At 42.7% G+C, this 15,137-nt stretch overlaps 1 protein-coding gene across 5 annotated transcripts in view; it reads right to left on the bottom strand.

The window, feature by feature from the left end:
• APLP2 (amyloid beta precursor like protein 2) overlaps window positions 1-15,137 on the bottom strand; it is a 49,123-nt gene that overhangs the window by 16,849 nt on the left and 17,137 nt on the right. For all 5 annotated transcript variants that reach the window (XM_072884474.1, XM_072884473.1, XM_072884472.1 and 2 more), the window contains exons 2-6: window positions 7,788-7,961; window positions 6,427-6,556; window positions 2,779-2,891; window positions 1,033-1,208; window positions 275-492 (exon numbers count right to left, since the gene is read on the bottom strand). In XM_072884474.1, coding sequence (XP_072740575.1) covers window positions 275-492; window positions 1,033-1,208; window positions 2,779-2,891; window positions 6,427-6,556; window positions 7,788-7,961 — 811 coding nt within the window. The remainder of the gene's footprint in view (window positions 1-274; window positions 493-1,032; window positions 1,209-2,778; window positions 2,892-6,426; window positions 6,557-7,787; window positions 7,962-15,137) is intronic.

Genomic DNA, 15,137 nt, shown 5'->3' on the forward strand with positions numbered 1-15,137 from the left:
CACCTTCATGGAGGTGCTCGTTCAATGTGCCAAATGCTGGGCTTTCTGCCAGCAGAACTGCTCTTTATCCGGAAACATATGGCCCATGCTCTAGAGACTTAATTTCAACACTTGAAACATAAGCATCATCAGCTTTCCTCTGTTTGCTAACTTATCTGGCCAATAAAACTTCCAAGTGGCATTTATTGACTTGATCAAAACCCCATCAACAACTGACAACCAAGGAGAATACTCTCAAGGAAGCAAGAGGCCTGTGGGCTAGAATGTGTCTTACATTTCATATCGCTGCTGACTTCTTTTTCAGAAACAGCCTTGTCGTTGCTAGGCTCTGTGGGGGTCTCTTCATTGTAATCGTCAACTTTGTAGCTATCGTAATAGTAATCACGGTCTTCCACTACGTCGTCCTCCTCTTCCCCTTCATCTTCTTCATCCTCATCTTCCTCCACAGCTGTTCCTGTGAAGTCTTCTACACCTGCCTCTGTAGGGAACTCACTGAAGGGATACAGTTAAGTTAGGGGGTAAAGTTAAGGCTAATCACTTTGCAGTCAACCTTTGATGTACCAGAATAAGGACTCTCTTTTCTCTGTTCTAGAAACACAAGAGATGGGAAAAATAAATGTACCAACTATTGACTGGCCCATCAACAGCAGCAACGGGACTTCCGTCATTACAGACACACCTGCTATTAGAGGCAGAGCTGCTCCATGCCTCTGGCTTAGTGGGCTTTCCTTCCATTTGCTCATCAGCTTCTTTTCAGTAAATGAAAGTCTACCGTATTTGGGGGAGGTACCTACTGTAGCGATCAGACAGTCTTTTTGACTGTCTAAGGATGAAGGGAAGGGGGTGGTTTAGCTTCACCAGTAACAGGAGCACTGCAAAGTCATTTGTCCTTCTGCAAGGCTTTCTCGGGCTCAGGACAATCCTTTGGGAAATTCAAAAGCACAGAAATTCTCCTCTCAATCCTCACAAGGGAGTCACCGTGTGAAATACTCACATAAGCAACTTCACATACAGAGCCAGTAAGAACCCTACCTTTTATAAAGGTCATAGTCTTCATCCTCATCTTCATCCTCTTCCTCTTTGGACAGAGCCTCATCCACAACCTTTGTCTGAGGACAACACACATATTCTGTTCCACGGAACTGGTCTACTCCACAGGGCAGCAGCATGCCATAACTGTGCAGGATCATCCCTTCTGTCAGACAGGCCTGAAAGAGGAGCCCATTTATGTCCGTTTAGCATCATGCTCTTGCTTTGGATAAAGCTAAAGTTTGCCTATCATAGATCCCAAGAATGCTACCAATGGTCTTAAGTTTTACAGGAAAAAGACAACAGCAACATATGACCCAAGTCCGAACATCAAAGGAAAATGGATTTGAATCTTGTAGCTTAAGCAAAATGCCCAGAAAAGTCCCAGAGTCAGAGCCATGCAGTGCTTCCTGGTGTTAACCTATCAAACACCCCCCAGCCCCTCCCAGCTGCTGATCTGTCAGCCTGGCGAAGTTCAGGAAAAACACCTAGACTTTTTGTGCCAACTCAAGGGAGAGAGCACTTGATAGAAACAGAACTGTTGTTTGCTTTTCTGGGCTGGCCATTTCATTAAACTTTATCTATTAAACTTTACATTGGAGTTAAGTGAATAATCGCTCAAATGGACTCTGTGTCAAGATTATTTTAACATGCTGTAGATGAAAATCAATCAGATAATTCAAGAAAAAGCCAAATGCAAACTGTGATTAGACATTATGTCTATACACTTCTCTTAAGCTAAGGAAATACATGGCTTTGTGGTGCCCCAGAAAAGAAGGAAGTAAGAAAGGCTTTATTATGTACATCCGAACCCTTTCATGCTTTGCTTTGTTACAGCAGGGATATAAAACAAGCCAAATACTTCTGGAAAAGTTCTTCAGCTATGTTGAAAGCAAGTGATTTTTAAATTTGCTAGACATTAACAAGTTTATCCTCAATTAAAAGGCGATTCCGCTAGCACAGCTTTATTTAGATGGGTTTTTGTTCCCGGGATTCTAAAGAAATAGGAAGTTTAACTGGTGCATCCTTAACCTCATCTTTACTAGCACCAATCACAACTAATCACCATGTTGCTGTTTCTGCAATTGCTGTTTCTACAAAATGGAAAACATGTACATTTCGTCATTATCTTGTTTTTATTACCCCCAGTTCAAATGCGTGCGCAGAGAATTTGCAACATTTTTGCTAGTCAGATTAAAAAAAAAAAAAAACCAAAACAAAACACCACAAAAAACCCCATGGGCTAGATTTATTCTGAGAAGATAATCCATCTCTTATGTAAAACCTCCACTAATCAGTCACAACGAAACTCAGATTGTCCCCAGGCAAGCACTCCCAACCAAATCCCCAGCAGCAGCAGGTATGTTAACGCAAAATATGCAAGAAAAATAGGAAGCATCCTACGACCGCTGTAGCTCTCTACCCTGGAAAGAAGGGTGAGCCATTGGTTAAAGCAATATCCTAGAGACCCGATTTCAATTCCTAGCTCCATCCTAGAGTATGATCTTGGGCAAGCTACTTAGGACAGCTTTTCATGAGAGAGTAACAACTCAGCTAGCTACACAGGTTTTTTAAGTCAATTGAGTACTTTTAATTTTTTTTTTTTTTTTCATTGCTCCCTGCCTCGGTCCATAGATCGCAACAGGGGAATAACAGACCCCAGAGATAAAACGCTGTTATGCTCCAATACTATAAGCATCCAAGTGGACAGATCCGGAATAAATATTCCTGCCACAGCAGCTCAATTACCTCTTTTGCCACAGTGTGCCAGTGCTGATGGCTTTCGCACACATCCATCCGCTCCTTGTGGAAGAATCGGCACTTATCTGGAACCAGCAGGACATCGCTTACAAACTCACCCACTGAAAAACAAGAAACGTCCACAGTTCACACATGTCCAACTTCCAACAGAAAACAAAGCCAGTATCAGAACTCCACCGACGTACACTTCATTGCAAGTGCCTTAAAGGTTTGGTATATTCCTAACGGGGACAGGTCGGATCGGCAGCTGTCTATGCAAGTTTACAGAAAAACAGAGCCTCAGAGTTTCCAAGGTAAAAACAGGAGTAGGGGCTGATTGCTGAAACATCATGTGAACCTTAAGGCTGAACTGAAGGCAAAGTTTACAATGCAAGTTCATAAATAGTTGTTCATGGAACAGACAGGATTGACTGAAGAGATTTCATGCCAATCTTTGGAAAGATTGCATCTGCATACGGAAGTTTTCAAACCACTTAATCACTAATTTCTAAACGCGCTGCATCATACCAAAGCTAGTTCATGCTGTCTGGTGCTGTAAGAGCCTGGAAATTTTTATGTGCCACAAGCGTTATCTATGTTTTCAGGATCTGGGTATCTGAGCAAGTCTTGTTTGTTTTTGTTTTGTTTTGTTTCCAGATGGTTTAATTCAGGATCAACTGCAGCACATTCCCTGACTCGGACAGTCCTAACCAAAACACAGAGGGCTGGAAAAAGAAAAACTATACAGCCCAAAAACCAGTAGAGCCCGAGTCAGCAAATACGCTGCATTCCAACATTAGATAACCACAACCTCACCAGCATGATGAAACTTTGGCACAACCTTAAAACCAGACTTTTGCTTTTGAGGAAGACGGGAGGGAGAGACAGAGAGAGATAATCAGTCTGCTCTACAGACTGTGGATTAGTTGAACTGAAAAGCTATTTAGCCTAAATTTCCACCACAACTCAGTTTGGTACCCACACATGTGAAATAAGTATCAGAACTATAGGAGCATTACTTTCTGTTCTTGGGCCCGAAGTCCTAACAAACACTGCCACTGGAATCCAAAACGTGACATTTTCTCAAAGTTGAGATTTTTCTTTCTTCCTTGCAGACCTAAATGCCACTTCCAGTCACTTTAAAATAAGGAGATATCTAGATACTCTGAGAAGACCAGGAAAGGATCTTCAGTCCAAGTGTTACAAAGCAACATACCTTGCACATATGACCGGCAGCTTTAGGAATCATTCGTTAAAGTCGGAGAAAAGTTTTTTAAGGCAAAGGCCTTTTCTCACGGAGTCTCCAGGGAGCAGAATTATTTGTCCAACCAGTCTTCAACATTATCTTTTCAAAATCAGTTTTAACATTTTGCATGACCAATTTTTTTGCAGCCCCTTAGTACTGATACCAAAGGCTCATGGACACTTCTGCTATGCAGTGTACACAAGCCAAGGAGAGTTTAGGGAGAGATTATCTGATGACAGTTGCAAGGTAACGAAATCAACTAGCATTCATCATCCCTTTTCAATTAGTTAAACTTTGAACTAGTAGGCACAACACAGAAATGGTATTTTCCCCATTTTCTTCTCTCAAAACAGGCCAGTTATAATTTTTGAGTTAATAATGCTTCCTCCTTCCCTCTCATGAGAGGTTAGTTAAAAGGTTTCCGATAAGAAAGCTAAAAACAGACCAAACTTTAAAATCAAGAGACTGTGGTTCTGGGGACTAAAGGCAGAAGACTCAAATTGATCAAATACAATAATCAGTAATAAACGGCAGCTATTAAAGAGCTATTTTGAAGAACACTGAATCCTAGCACCTTTGCATAAGACCCATGGAAGGTTCATCAGACCCTAGGAACTGGAAAACCCTTACACGCCACGCATTAAGGGACACCTTCCCCATTCACAGCCACTGCTGTCAAAACAGAACCCTCTCCCTTTTCAGATCAGAGCAGGCATAAGAGGTGTTTCCGTGCCACCTAGCAGCTTAGCCAGAACTGTCAGCAGTTTGTCTTTTCACACCTCACCAGGCTCAGCCCTGCTCCCATCATCCTATTGTTACCTTTATTTTACAGTTCAGTGAGAGTGCTAATGGCTTCTCCTCTTCTCCCCTCTTCACCTTTGAAATACAAAAGAGCTTTCATTGGTGGGGGGCGGCAGGAGAAGGTTAAACATGGTATGATAGCAAGACCCTACCTCAAGATAGCCTGTGCATCAATGTAGCAAGGAAGACACCAGCAGTAACAGGAACAAAACCCCATAGTTCGACTATAATCGGAAAGTCATACGCACCCCAGAGAAACACATCATCCATAAACAACATGCAATTGGTGGACCGCTAAAGACAACGGAGAAGTATTTTATACACATATGGACTATTGACTGGCAACTCAGATCGGAAAACCAAAGCTGCCTTGCAGGCTGGGCCAAACAAGTCAAGAACACTGTGAAAGACACTAATTAAAAACTTTAACAGGTAGTTCAATGCTTATCAAATTTTAGGGCAGCTTCACTAAAATCAGCTTATTTTTCAGCTGGAGAATAGGCGTGGGGGAGGATTATTTCTAAAAGACATGACTCCTTATAAATCCAGAGATCTTGCTTTCATCCTTATTTCCATCAGAAGTTCTCAGTATAATCAGCTGGGTTTGGTTGCTTCTCAAACCTGAATTTCCACATCTATAGAGAGATGCATCTTTCTCCCAGGATGCATCCACATCAAATTTCATTTCTTATGAAGTGCTTTATGATCGCCTAGTGAAGGGTATTACGTACAGGAGAATAGTACCCATACAGTTCTGCAGATTTGCTTCTGTTCTCCTACGTCAAACCACACGCTAACCCGAGATATAGATATGAATTATGAAAACTGGTTCCCAATGAATGCTCCCAGCAATCAGACTCTCCAAGATTGCACAAGACTTTGTGCAAAACAAGTCTTTGGCAGTGGATAACTGCAAAGAGATTCACCCAGCTGAGACTAAGCTTACTACTAAGAACACATGCAGTGCCGCGAAGTGTCAGGCACAACCTACAGGTCAAAAGCTGCAAGGTAAGCAAGCTAAACATGTTGCCTGATTCAAGTGGGTGGATAGATTCTGGAAAGCAGCATGAAATCCATCACAATTTATCTCCTATTCTTTCACAGTTCAAAGTGGGGACGTGGGATACAGCTGCAAGAAGCAGGGCCTCTTTGAAACAGCAAAGTTTAAATATAGTCATTGAAATAGAATGGAGATCTCTTGCCAAGACCAAAGCAGGAAGCCTGAACACACTGAGCATTTAAGTCTCCAAGGCAACAAAATATTAAAGCTTCACAAAAATAGGATCAGAGTATTAAATCCCAATGTCTTTGTGATACTCAAATACAATAGCCTTCAGGTTTTTATGGCAGTTGCGGAGAGAACAGGGATTTCTTTTTCACGCCAGGCACCATTATTCCACCACAGCTGTTATCAAGCTGCCGATCTGTTTGAGAAAGGCAGAGTTCCATCTTGTGGAAATAAAAATGTTTTAAGTGGAAACTGGATGTGGAAATGGCAACCTGATACGAGAGAAGCCTTATAAACTCAGTCGTTCTCTCTGTAAGACGCCAGGAGGCAATTCTTTGCTCCTCCCACAAGAATGCACAAACACATCATACCACGCACTCACCCAGGCACTTGTAGGGCACGACAATATGAGTGTGGTCCTTGCACTGTTTCTTCCCTCTCTTGCACCAGCTGTCGATGCTGACAGGTTGATTGGCTTCCACGACGTTCGTAATCTGAAGGTCTGGATACATCTGTTTAACAAGATGCAGAGAGAGGTTTCTCTCCAGAAAGGACAAAGAATGTGCAAAGTGGCTCCTAACCAGAAGCAGCGAGGCCGATTCTCTACACAACAACGAGTTCAAATTTGCACATGGACACACATTCTCTTCCGGATCAAGCTTACAACAACTGAAGACATATAAAAGCCCCCAGCTGTCTGTCACACAGGGCTTGAGAAACGGAATGTGTCACCACTTCTTTGTGGCAGGAGAAAGCCAGGCCAGGGGCAAGAGCCTGCATCGGCACTAAACTGAGGTGTTTGGTTTTGCATGGTAGTGGAGGAGAAGTATTTATCTGCGCTATTCTGTGGTGCAGCACAATACCCTCTGGAAGAGGGCAATCACCAACAAATAGGGTTTAGTAACATCTTCAGACTCTCTCGTCACTTGTCAAGCTAACATGCACCTAACCTCCTCAGGTTTCCTTATGCCTGCTCCATTTATGATGTATTAATACGATCCCTATGTCCTGCTCGAGTTCTCAAGTCCAGACACTGACTTATATTTAGGCTTCCGCTACGTGAACCAAATGTAGCCCCAGTTATATCAGCCTTGTAAAACAGTTTTAAACATTTTCCAGTCCAGACATGGTGTGCTCTATCACTTTCCCATTTTAAAAAAAAACGTTCTTTGTGGTATTCTACCTGCCTGTCACCTCAGAGCAGCAATTAGAGACACTTAGCAAGGCCAATACGCTACAGTGTATCTGGAGCACACTGGAAGGAGTTAATATTTTTTTACAATAAAGCATGAGGAGCCTAAAAATACTGTCAACATTTTAATGAAAATATTTTTCTAATATTCTGGCTGATCTGAACACATCATCGAGAACAATACGGCCACATTTTAATTAGAATAGGTGTCAGGTTCCATTTTGCACAGACACGGAGTAGATGCTGGTAACTGGCTCAGGGGCAGAATATTTGAAGAAACCCCTGCAAAGACAGACATAGATACCTCTCTGACTTACAGACCAAGGACCTTCTGTGGCAGCGTAAGCTGATCTAAATCAGAGGTGGGTCCTAAATCCCGCTGCAGCATCCTCCCTGCTCTTCCTGGGCAGTAACGCAGCAAGACAGTTCAGGGAACTGACCTAGTCCAACGCAAGTTAGGCTCCTGCAGGGTTAATTTGCTACTGACCAGCTAAATTGGAATCCAGTTCCTCAGCAGCAGTGAAGATTCAGGATTACACAGAAAAACTCACCTCCTGGCAGTACTGCAGAATCTGTTCCTTTCTTCCAAAGCAGCTCTTGGTCCCCGAAGTGTCAGGTTCCCATTTCCCAGTCTGGATATTCACATGCATATTTAGCTTCCCACAGAACATGGCAATTTGAGGCTCTGCCACCGCAAAGCCTGTCCCAGCATTGGCTGCGAGCGCCTGTGAAGACAAACAAAACCAGAACATGTTGATTGCTTTATCTGATGGAAAGCAGAACAACTGCAAGAACCAGAAACCCTCTGTCATCTTCTTGGAGAGCTCCCGCTTAATCCAGGTATCAGTGGAGTCTCGCAAACTTATTTCGTAACCATATTCCTTAAAGCTGGTGAGCCCCCACCAAATTTTCACCAGCAAGGTGTTTGTTTTTCCAAACTCTGTTTTTATTATTGCAACAACAGCTTACCAAGAACAAAAAGAAGAGTAATTCACACTTACAGGTTGCACCCACAAAGGCCAAACCAGATGTCTGAAAAACCGGTATTTGAAGATAAATAACTAATACTAATAACTTTTGGCAGAAACACCTCTGTGTGAGGTCACACACAAAGCAGGTATCGCTACTACAAATAAAATAACTACTTCCGACTGCATGAAGCCTGCTCAGAGTTTGAAGCCATGTGTTTCTCCCAAAATCTTCAAATATTTGGGATAGAAACACCTAAGCTTCTTGCCCAAACATACAAGTAAAGATGAATTCTGCTGAATCAGAAGAATACAGCTGTTGCAACCAGCTCCTCAAAGCCTGTTGTCTCTCATTCATTTCACCCCTATGGGTATTTCCCACCCTGCACCAGCAGACAAAAACCCAACAACCCAGACCCACATTTGGGTCAAACTGCAGACTGATCAATGAAAACAAGGTCAGGTTCCCGTTCTGAAATCTTGCTGGCTGACCAAAAGAAGAAAAAGGGGATTAAATTAAGTTGCAGAGTTGGGGTTTTTCTGAAAAGACTGAGTGGATGCTGGGAGCTGAACATCCTCTCCCTGCATAAACTACTAGCTGTTGTAAAAGAAAAAGAAAAAAATAACAGAAAAGAACAGGTATGAGGCAAAACCCAGATTAACTCCTACATCGAACGCTCTTTTAAGGTGTTTAGGGGAATGAAATCCATTTCAACCGCTTCAGACAAGGCAGATTAGAAACAGCAATACACAGAGGCTTCAGGGCACTGCTGCCCCTAAGCTGCTTTTTTCCTGGCAGGCAGCACTTCCCTAGGCCACCAGTCCTGCCTTCGTATTTAACTTGTCATGCACTCAAAAATGCATACATTACTGTGGGCACTGCGCGTTCCCTATCGCCTGCAGATCCCCATCAACTTATATCAATACGTGTATGCTTAAAGCAAATAAAGGAACAAAGAGAAGAGTTCAGCTGGACAACCGCTGTGCACAGCTCCTAGTTGCTGGATATTAGGAAAAAAATTAACTCCATTATAATTAGCTCATTTCTCCCCCTCCCCGTTTACACACAAAATCACTGCCTGGAGATCAGAGTTTCAACACTCGAAGAGTCAAGGATTGTTTAGTGCTGAACGCATGGCTAGTGCTTGGGGGATAAGACCAACTTGAGACACAAAAGCATAAATTCACCTCTTACCTTCAGAAAAACTACCCCTTAAGAACTATTCAACTGCACATCACTTAAGAGAAACAGTTTTATACCAGTGGCTTCTATTTACTCTAACCCTTTCACCCAACAGACGCTCACAAGAGCAAGCTTTAGCACAGATCACAGAGTAACGAAATATTGAACTATATATAACAGATACCGGCATCGATGTCCCAGTAACAAAATGCTTCCAAGTTCCTCTCGACTTTCAAGTTTAGTGGAGAGTACATTTGCTGTACTCTCTGTCTAACGGAGAGAAGACAGCTGCACACTTCAGGTATAGGAGGACTTCTGATAAATACCCCAAGGCTGGGTAAGAGGGTGCGATAACTTCGTTCTTTCAGAAATCAAACCATTTCATAAACATGTGCTTTAACAAGTGCCGACTGATACCACTCAGCAAAACCTAGGATCTTGCACTGCCTTCCTCCCTGCCGTATCGTTTCAGAAGAAAAAGGCAAACGTGGAATGAACCTTCCTCACTCTATAAACACACACATGCAAACTTTGTAAGAGGGTCTTTTTATCTCTCTCCTAACAAACACCACTTTGGTACCAACAACCACTTTCCAGAGAGCACAAGACTTGACACGTTAAAGGAAACAAACCACAACGCAATTTTGTTTATGACAACGCTACAACTACATCCAAGATTCAAGCTCAACTCTAAAAAGAACAAAAAGAAATGCAAGATCAAGTATGCACAAAGCATTAACCCTCGTAAGAAGAATACGGTGCATCAAAAGAGAATAAAATGGACGTGTTATGAACGGTTTGGCAATCGTTAGCACTGCCTATGCTTGAAATCTGTTTTCTTCAAAGCAAACTTCACAAGTGTGCAGCAAAACAAGGTATAGGCAGGAGACGTGAAGGCTCCATGCCGAGAGGCAGAAACATCCATCAGTAATCCATTCATAACAGCTCTTGCATGAGCAAAACTCCTGTCCAAACACATACCAATCTCCTGAAATCATGACCACCCCCTATTTACATACTGATGCGAGCCCGTGTTTATTTTCGCTGTCTCTCCGGCCTGACACCTCGGCACTGCGGCGAAGGTATCATTCCTCCTCCGTGGATTGCTCAAATAGTTGGCGTAGCAGTAGAGGGCTGTTGCCGTAGCTACCAGAACATGCTAAGCCCCAATTCACAGCTGAACAAACGAGACTAATTACTTGCTTGATTTCATCACTTTTCATCAAATGGAAGAAATCTTTTCTTGAATTGCACTGTTGAGTAAGTTAACAAACTTTGATATACATAAGTTGAATCTTTAACCCCATGACCTGCAAGATAAGATTTTTGAGTAATGGGCTTCAATTTGTCACCACTCACAATCCACTCCAGCCGCCAAACACATCAGTTATCTAATTTAGCATTTTTATCTCATTCTACCTGTAATGAGAGAATACAGCACAGCAAATTTCATCTGTAACACACCTTTAACACTGCTACTTAAGTAGTAAAGTCACCTACAAGAGTTTTTTTGGACAAAGTCAGCTGCTGTTGCTCTCCACAATGGCCTTCGGTGTACCAAAAATAAAAGCAGATCACTCAGGCTGACGATGCCTGAGGTTTGCTAGTCTACATTCAAGCATCACTTTGCAAAAGGAGGGCTGGGGAACATGTAAGCCAGCACGAAGCTTGGGATAAGGCCATGGCCTTAGTTAAGCTCTTCAGTACTTCAGAGTATTTGCCCATTCCACATTGCAGAGGGATGAACAAACTGACAGCACATTTTGCTTTGGGAATTTCCCAGCCATAAATGGAAGCAGCCGCCTCTTTTAGTGCCGGGGAGCAACTATTCAATCTCTTAAATAAGCAGACTGACAGCTCGGGAGGGGCAACATACACATAATGGAAGGGAGTTCACCCAGTTGTATACATCCTCGGCGAACATTATTTTAGCAGCTATTATCCTATTAATACATATCCATAACACGAGGGCAAGATGAATGTTATTTGGGAAAAGACTGTTACATAAATCACTACTTTCCTCACCGGCACTTGCATTTACAAGATGTTTCATGATAAATTCCGCTCTGCCTTTTGGTATAATTCTGTAATCCAGTTTGCTTTCCAAGACCAAACAAGTATTTGATTCCATAAACACATAAATCTCTGGCCAGTTAATGTCAGTTAAATTCCTCGCCCTGTCATGCAGTGCCTGATTTACGGTCCCAAAACACTGGAATTCAAACCTCTAAATCTTCTTCTTCTCAGATGGAAGCGTCTCTGCCCAAGTATCCAGTCTTTTATTTACTGCTAGCCTCTTCAACTTGTGACAGCGGGTTTGATCGGTGAGCTTCACCCATCCAGAGGCCTGGGCTCTATGCTCTACAAAAGGGTCATGCCTTTTCCTCCTGCGAGTATCTACCATCCCAAAGAAGGGGTGCGAGGCTAGCGAGATTACAGGCACGGCACGGCACAAAGACATTCTTTGTGAATTTTTGGTGAATTTAAGTCGTTTCTGGTCCCTAGCGTTCCTCTACTTCAATGCTGGGAGCAACAATTTATAGAATTCCTACCACCTTATGTAAAGGAAGGAGTATTTGACATCTACCCCCGAAATGTATGCAATACACTGCAGTTCTGGTTCAAAAAGGCATAAAAATGAACACCACACTCCTTTTCCTTGCCTGGTATTTCCAGGATCTGTTAAACCTCATCACAACATAGCTTACTGAGCATGCTGTCTATTCAGCGCCCTATCGAATGCTATTCAGGAAAGCCTTCTGGCATGCTGCTGGGGACTTCGGGATAGAAGGGTGATTGGAGTTTCTCTTTTGTGAAGAGTTGTTTTTCATTATATTTCATAGAAATGAGTTCCTGAGAGCCTTCCTTTATAGCACAGAGGTATCTGCAAAACGTAAAATTTAACTACATTCTGAATTTTCCGTAAGGTCAAACATTACGGTAACCGTCCTCATCTGATCAGAGTAGTCAGAATACGAGTTTTTATTCCAGCAAAACCAGGGTGGACAGGAGCTTAGCAGGAAATCTTAGATTCGCTTTTCATTTATGCTACAATGTTGTTCTCATAGCATATTGCTTCTAAAGAAAATCTAGGAATATGTATTATAGAAAAGCAGTCTCCCAGCTAACGTCTTCGGCGCATACATGTCGGCTACTGGGCACGTACACTCTCTGTTGCACAAGCACGACGAGAGATGCTGGCCCTGGTTAGAGGGCAGAAGGGCTGCAAGGCTCGAGAAATATCGAGAGCCTGCGAGGAAAACTCATACTGCTCATGCTTTCCATCAGGCTTCCTCTGCAGCAATACATGAGCAGCCCTGTCCGGATAAAACCATGGAAGATTAAGTTGTATTAAAACTGAAACTCCAGCCTCTAGAATTTATAAGCTGCTGAAAAAAGCTCTAATTGTGAATTGCATTGACTTGGTGGCCAGAGAATACAGATTAATAGCTGCTAAGGGCATTCACTGCCTCAAAAGAAAATGCACAGCCTTTTGCAGGATCGTCTGCAGGTCGGATCAGATTTCCTGCTCTGAAGAGTTACAAGTATTCCACAACTATTTGCTGCTATACTGACAAAAAATGCCAGGCAGTACTTTGAAAGATTACTTGCGCTGTTTGTTTTTAATTAAGCGAAGCCCCTCAAAAGTAATACTGCTTATTAAATCAGAATGCGCAGGAACCACAACCTGAGGGACTTCAGAACATGCTGTTCGGCACAGTCCTTAGGCAGATAAATTACGCTTCCCACCTTTACTTAATTAAAGAAGAAGAGGGAAAAAAAAAAAAGGCAGCTTTTCTGGATTTTTTTTTTTTTTTTAAAATACATTTCCTGTTCTATCCAGAGCGCAACACAGGGGTGTCAGCACTGCAACTCTTCCTATGTCAGTGTAATATCCACAGATATGGAGGATATAGATTGAACTCTTTCAAGACCACTGAGGAATTACGGCAGTTCCTTTGACAGAAAAATTAGTCTTGCTACCTTATCAGCCTTCCTGTGAGCATAACCCTTGATGGCTGCTGCTTTTAAACATGTGAGTATTCTAACTTTTCACCCTTTCCTTGGCTGAAAAATTGGTACGCACATTTGCGCAGGGACTTGACTGCTCTGAAGCCCAGCTGCGCACCCCTCGTTACTCCTGTCTACACAGCTGAAGTTCATGGGCATTTCTGCTTCCATAAGGAGAGGCCAGCCCTGGGCAAAATAAAAATAAAAAATCAAGAAGAGATGTTGCAGTCACAAACTCTACCACTGCCACCTGATGTGAAGCGTTAAGCTGAAACTTTTAGAAGGAGAGCAGCTGGGTTGGAATTGTAGAGCTGAGCCTTCCCGGGTCTCGACGTGCTGCGCAGCCCTTAAACCTAATGTTCACTGCTGTGAATCTCACCTGCAAATTAATGGTTTATGGCAAGCTAGTATTCAGGAAACCAACACTTCAATTAAAAAGTGAGGGAAGTTGGCAGAGGGACTTGATGCACAAGAACTTCTGAACAGCATTCTTAAAATTCCCCTGGTTTTGGATTTATAACTTGTAAACATGCGCAGAGCTTTCAATTCGTGCCTCAAATTGTGTTTCACGCGTTGTTTTCCTTAGCTTCTCTTCCTGCTTTTATTCAGCAGATAGGTGGCTTGAACCCAGGAAGGCTAATGAATGCCTGACACAGCAGGCAGTAAATCTACAGACTAGCAGCTCATCCTAGCTTTATTGCTTTATTTTTTTTTAAATTGCTGATAATTACAATAATGCACATGGGCAGGGGTCCAAGACAGGAAGAATTATTGTCTGCAGGCAGATCTGGTGTGAGCTGATAATACCAGCCTGTGTTTGCTTTTGAATTTAAATGGCAGAAATCTCAGTAAAGCAGTCTTTGGCTTACTTTAACTTGCTGGAAGGGGTGGAGTTCTCATCTGCTCGTCCTTTATTGACTTTTGTGGTAGAGGATTCTGCACCAGCAGAAAACTGGAAACCAATGCAGGAGCTGCAGTGCTAGCTCGGGTGCAGTTTATATTTAGATCGCCGCTGTTTATGGCTAACATGCAGCCTCAAACACTCGTTCAGAGACAATAATCTATGTACCTTCATATGTGCCGACAGCAACCGTAGCATTACAAAGAGCAAAACGTTCCTGAAGCCTGAAGCATTCCTTACTGCTTTTGCACCTTCTTCTGCCTTTCTACAGAGAAAAGGGGAGATTTCCAAGAACCTGTGACTCACGGGCAGCCTTTTTGCCCTTGGAATTTGTACTAATGAGGTAGCAGATTAATTCCCCCTCCTCCTCTAGTTTATCATGCTCCATAAACCAAGCCTACATGAGTCATTGGGCAGATAATCTGCCTGTCAGACATTTGCACTCAGGAACTGCCACATTCAGATAGGGAAAGCAACACTGCAGGCATTACTGGTGTATAGCTAGTCTCAGGAAGCAGCGATCAAATTCAGTAAAGCCCCGATTCAGCATGGTCTTGGCTTCCTGAAGTTGCTTGTGTAACACGGTTGCCTTTGGCATCCTCTTTTCTACTCCCGGAGAGACAAAGTTCAGAACAACTCAGTTGGAACATTCCCTGAACAAATGTTACTGTACCCAGAACAGTGTCCTTCAAAAAAGATTAACTGACAGGCCTCAAGCTCTCAAAACTAAAGCTTGCGTGTAATGGCTGGGACTGGAACACTTTACCACAAAAGCCACCCTAAAAATATAAGGGCGAGAGAAGAGGTAGGCAGTACTATTATGCCATTAATAATCCTT

Source organism: Ciconia boyciana, chromosome 20, assembly GCF_034638445.1.
Source record: "Ciconia boyciana chromosome 20, ASM3463844v1, whole genome shotgun sequence".
Taxonomy (NCBI): Eukaryota; Metazoa; Chordata; class Aves; order Ciconiiformes; family Ciconiidae; genus Ciconia; species Ciconia boyciana.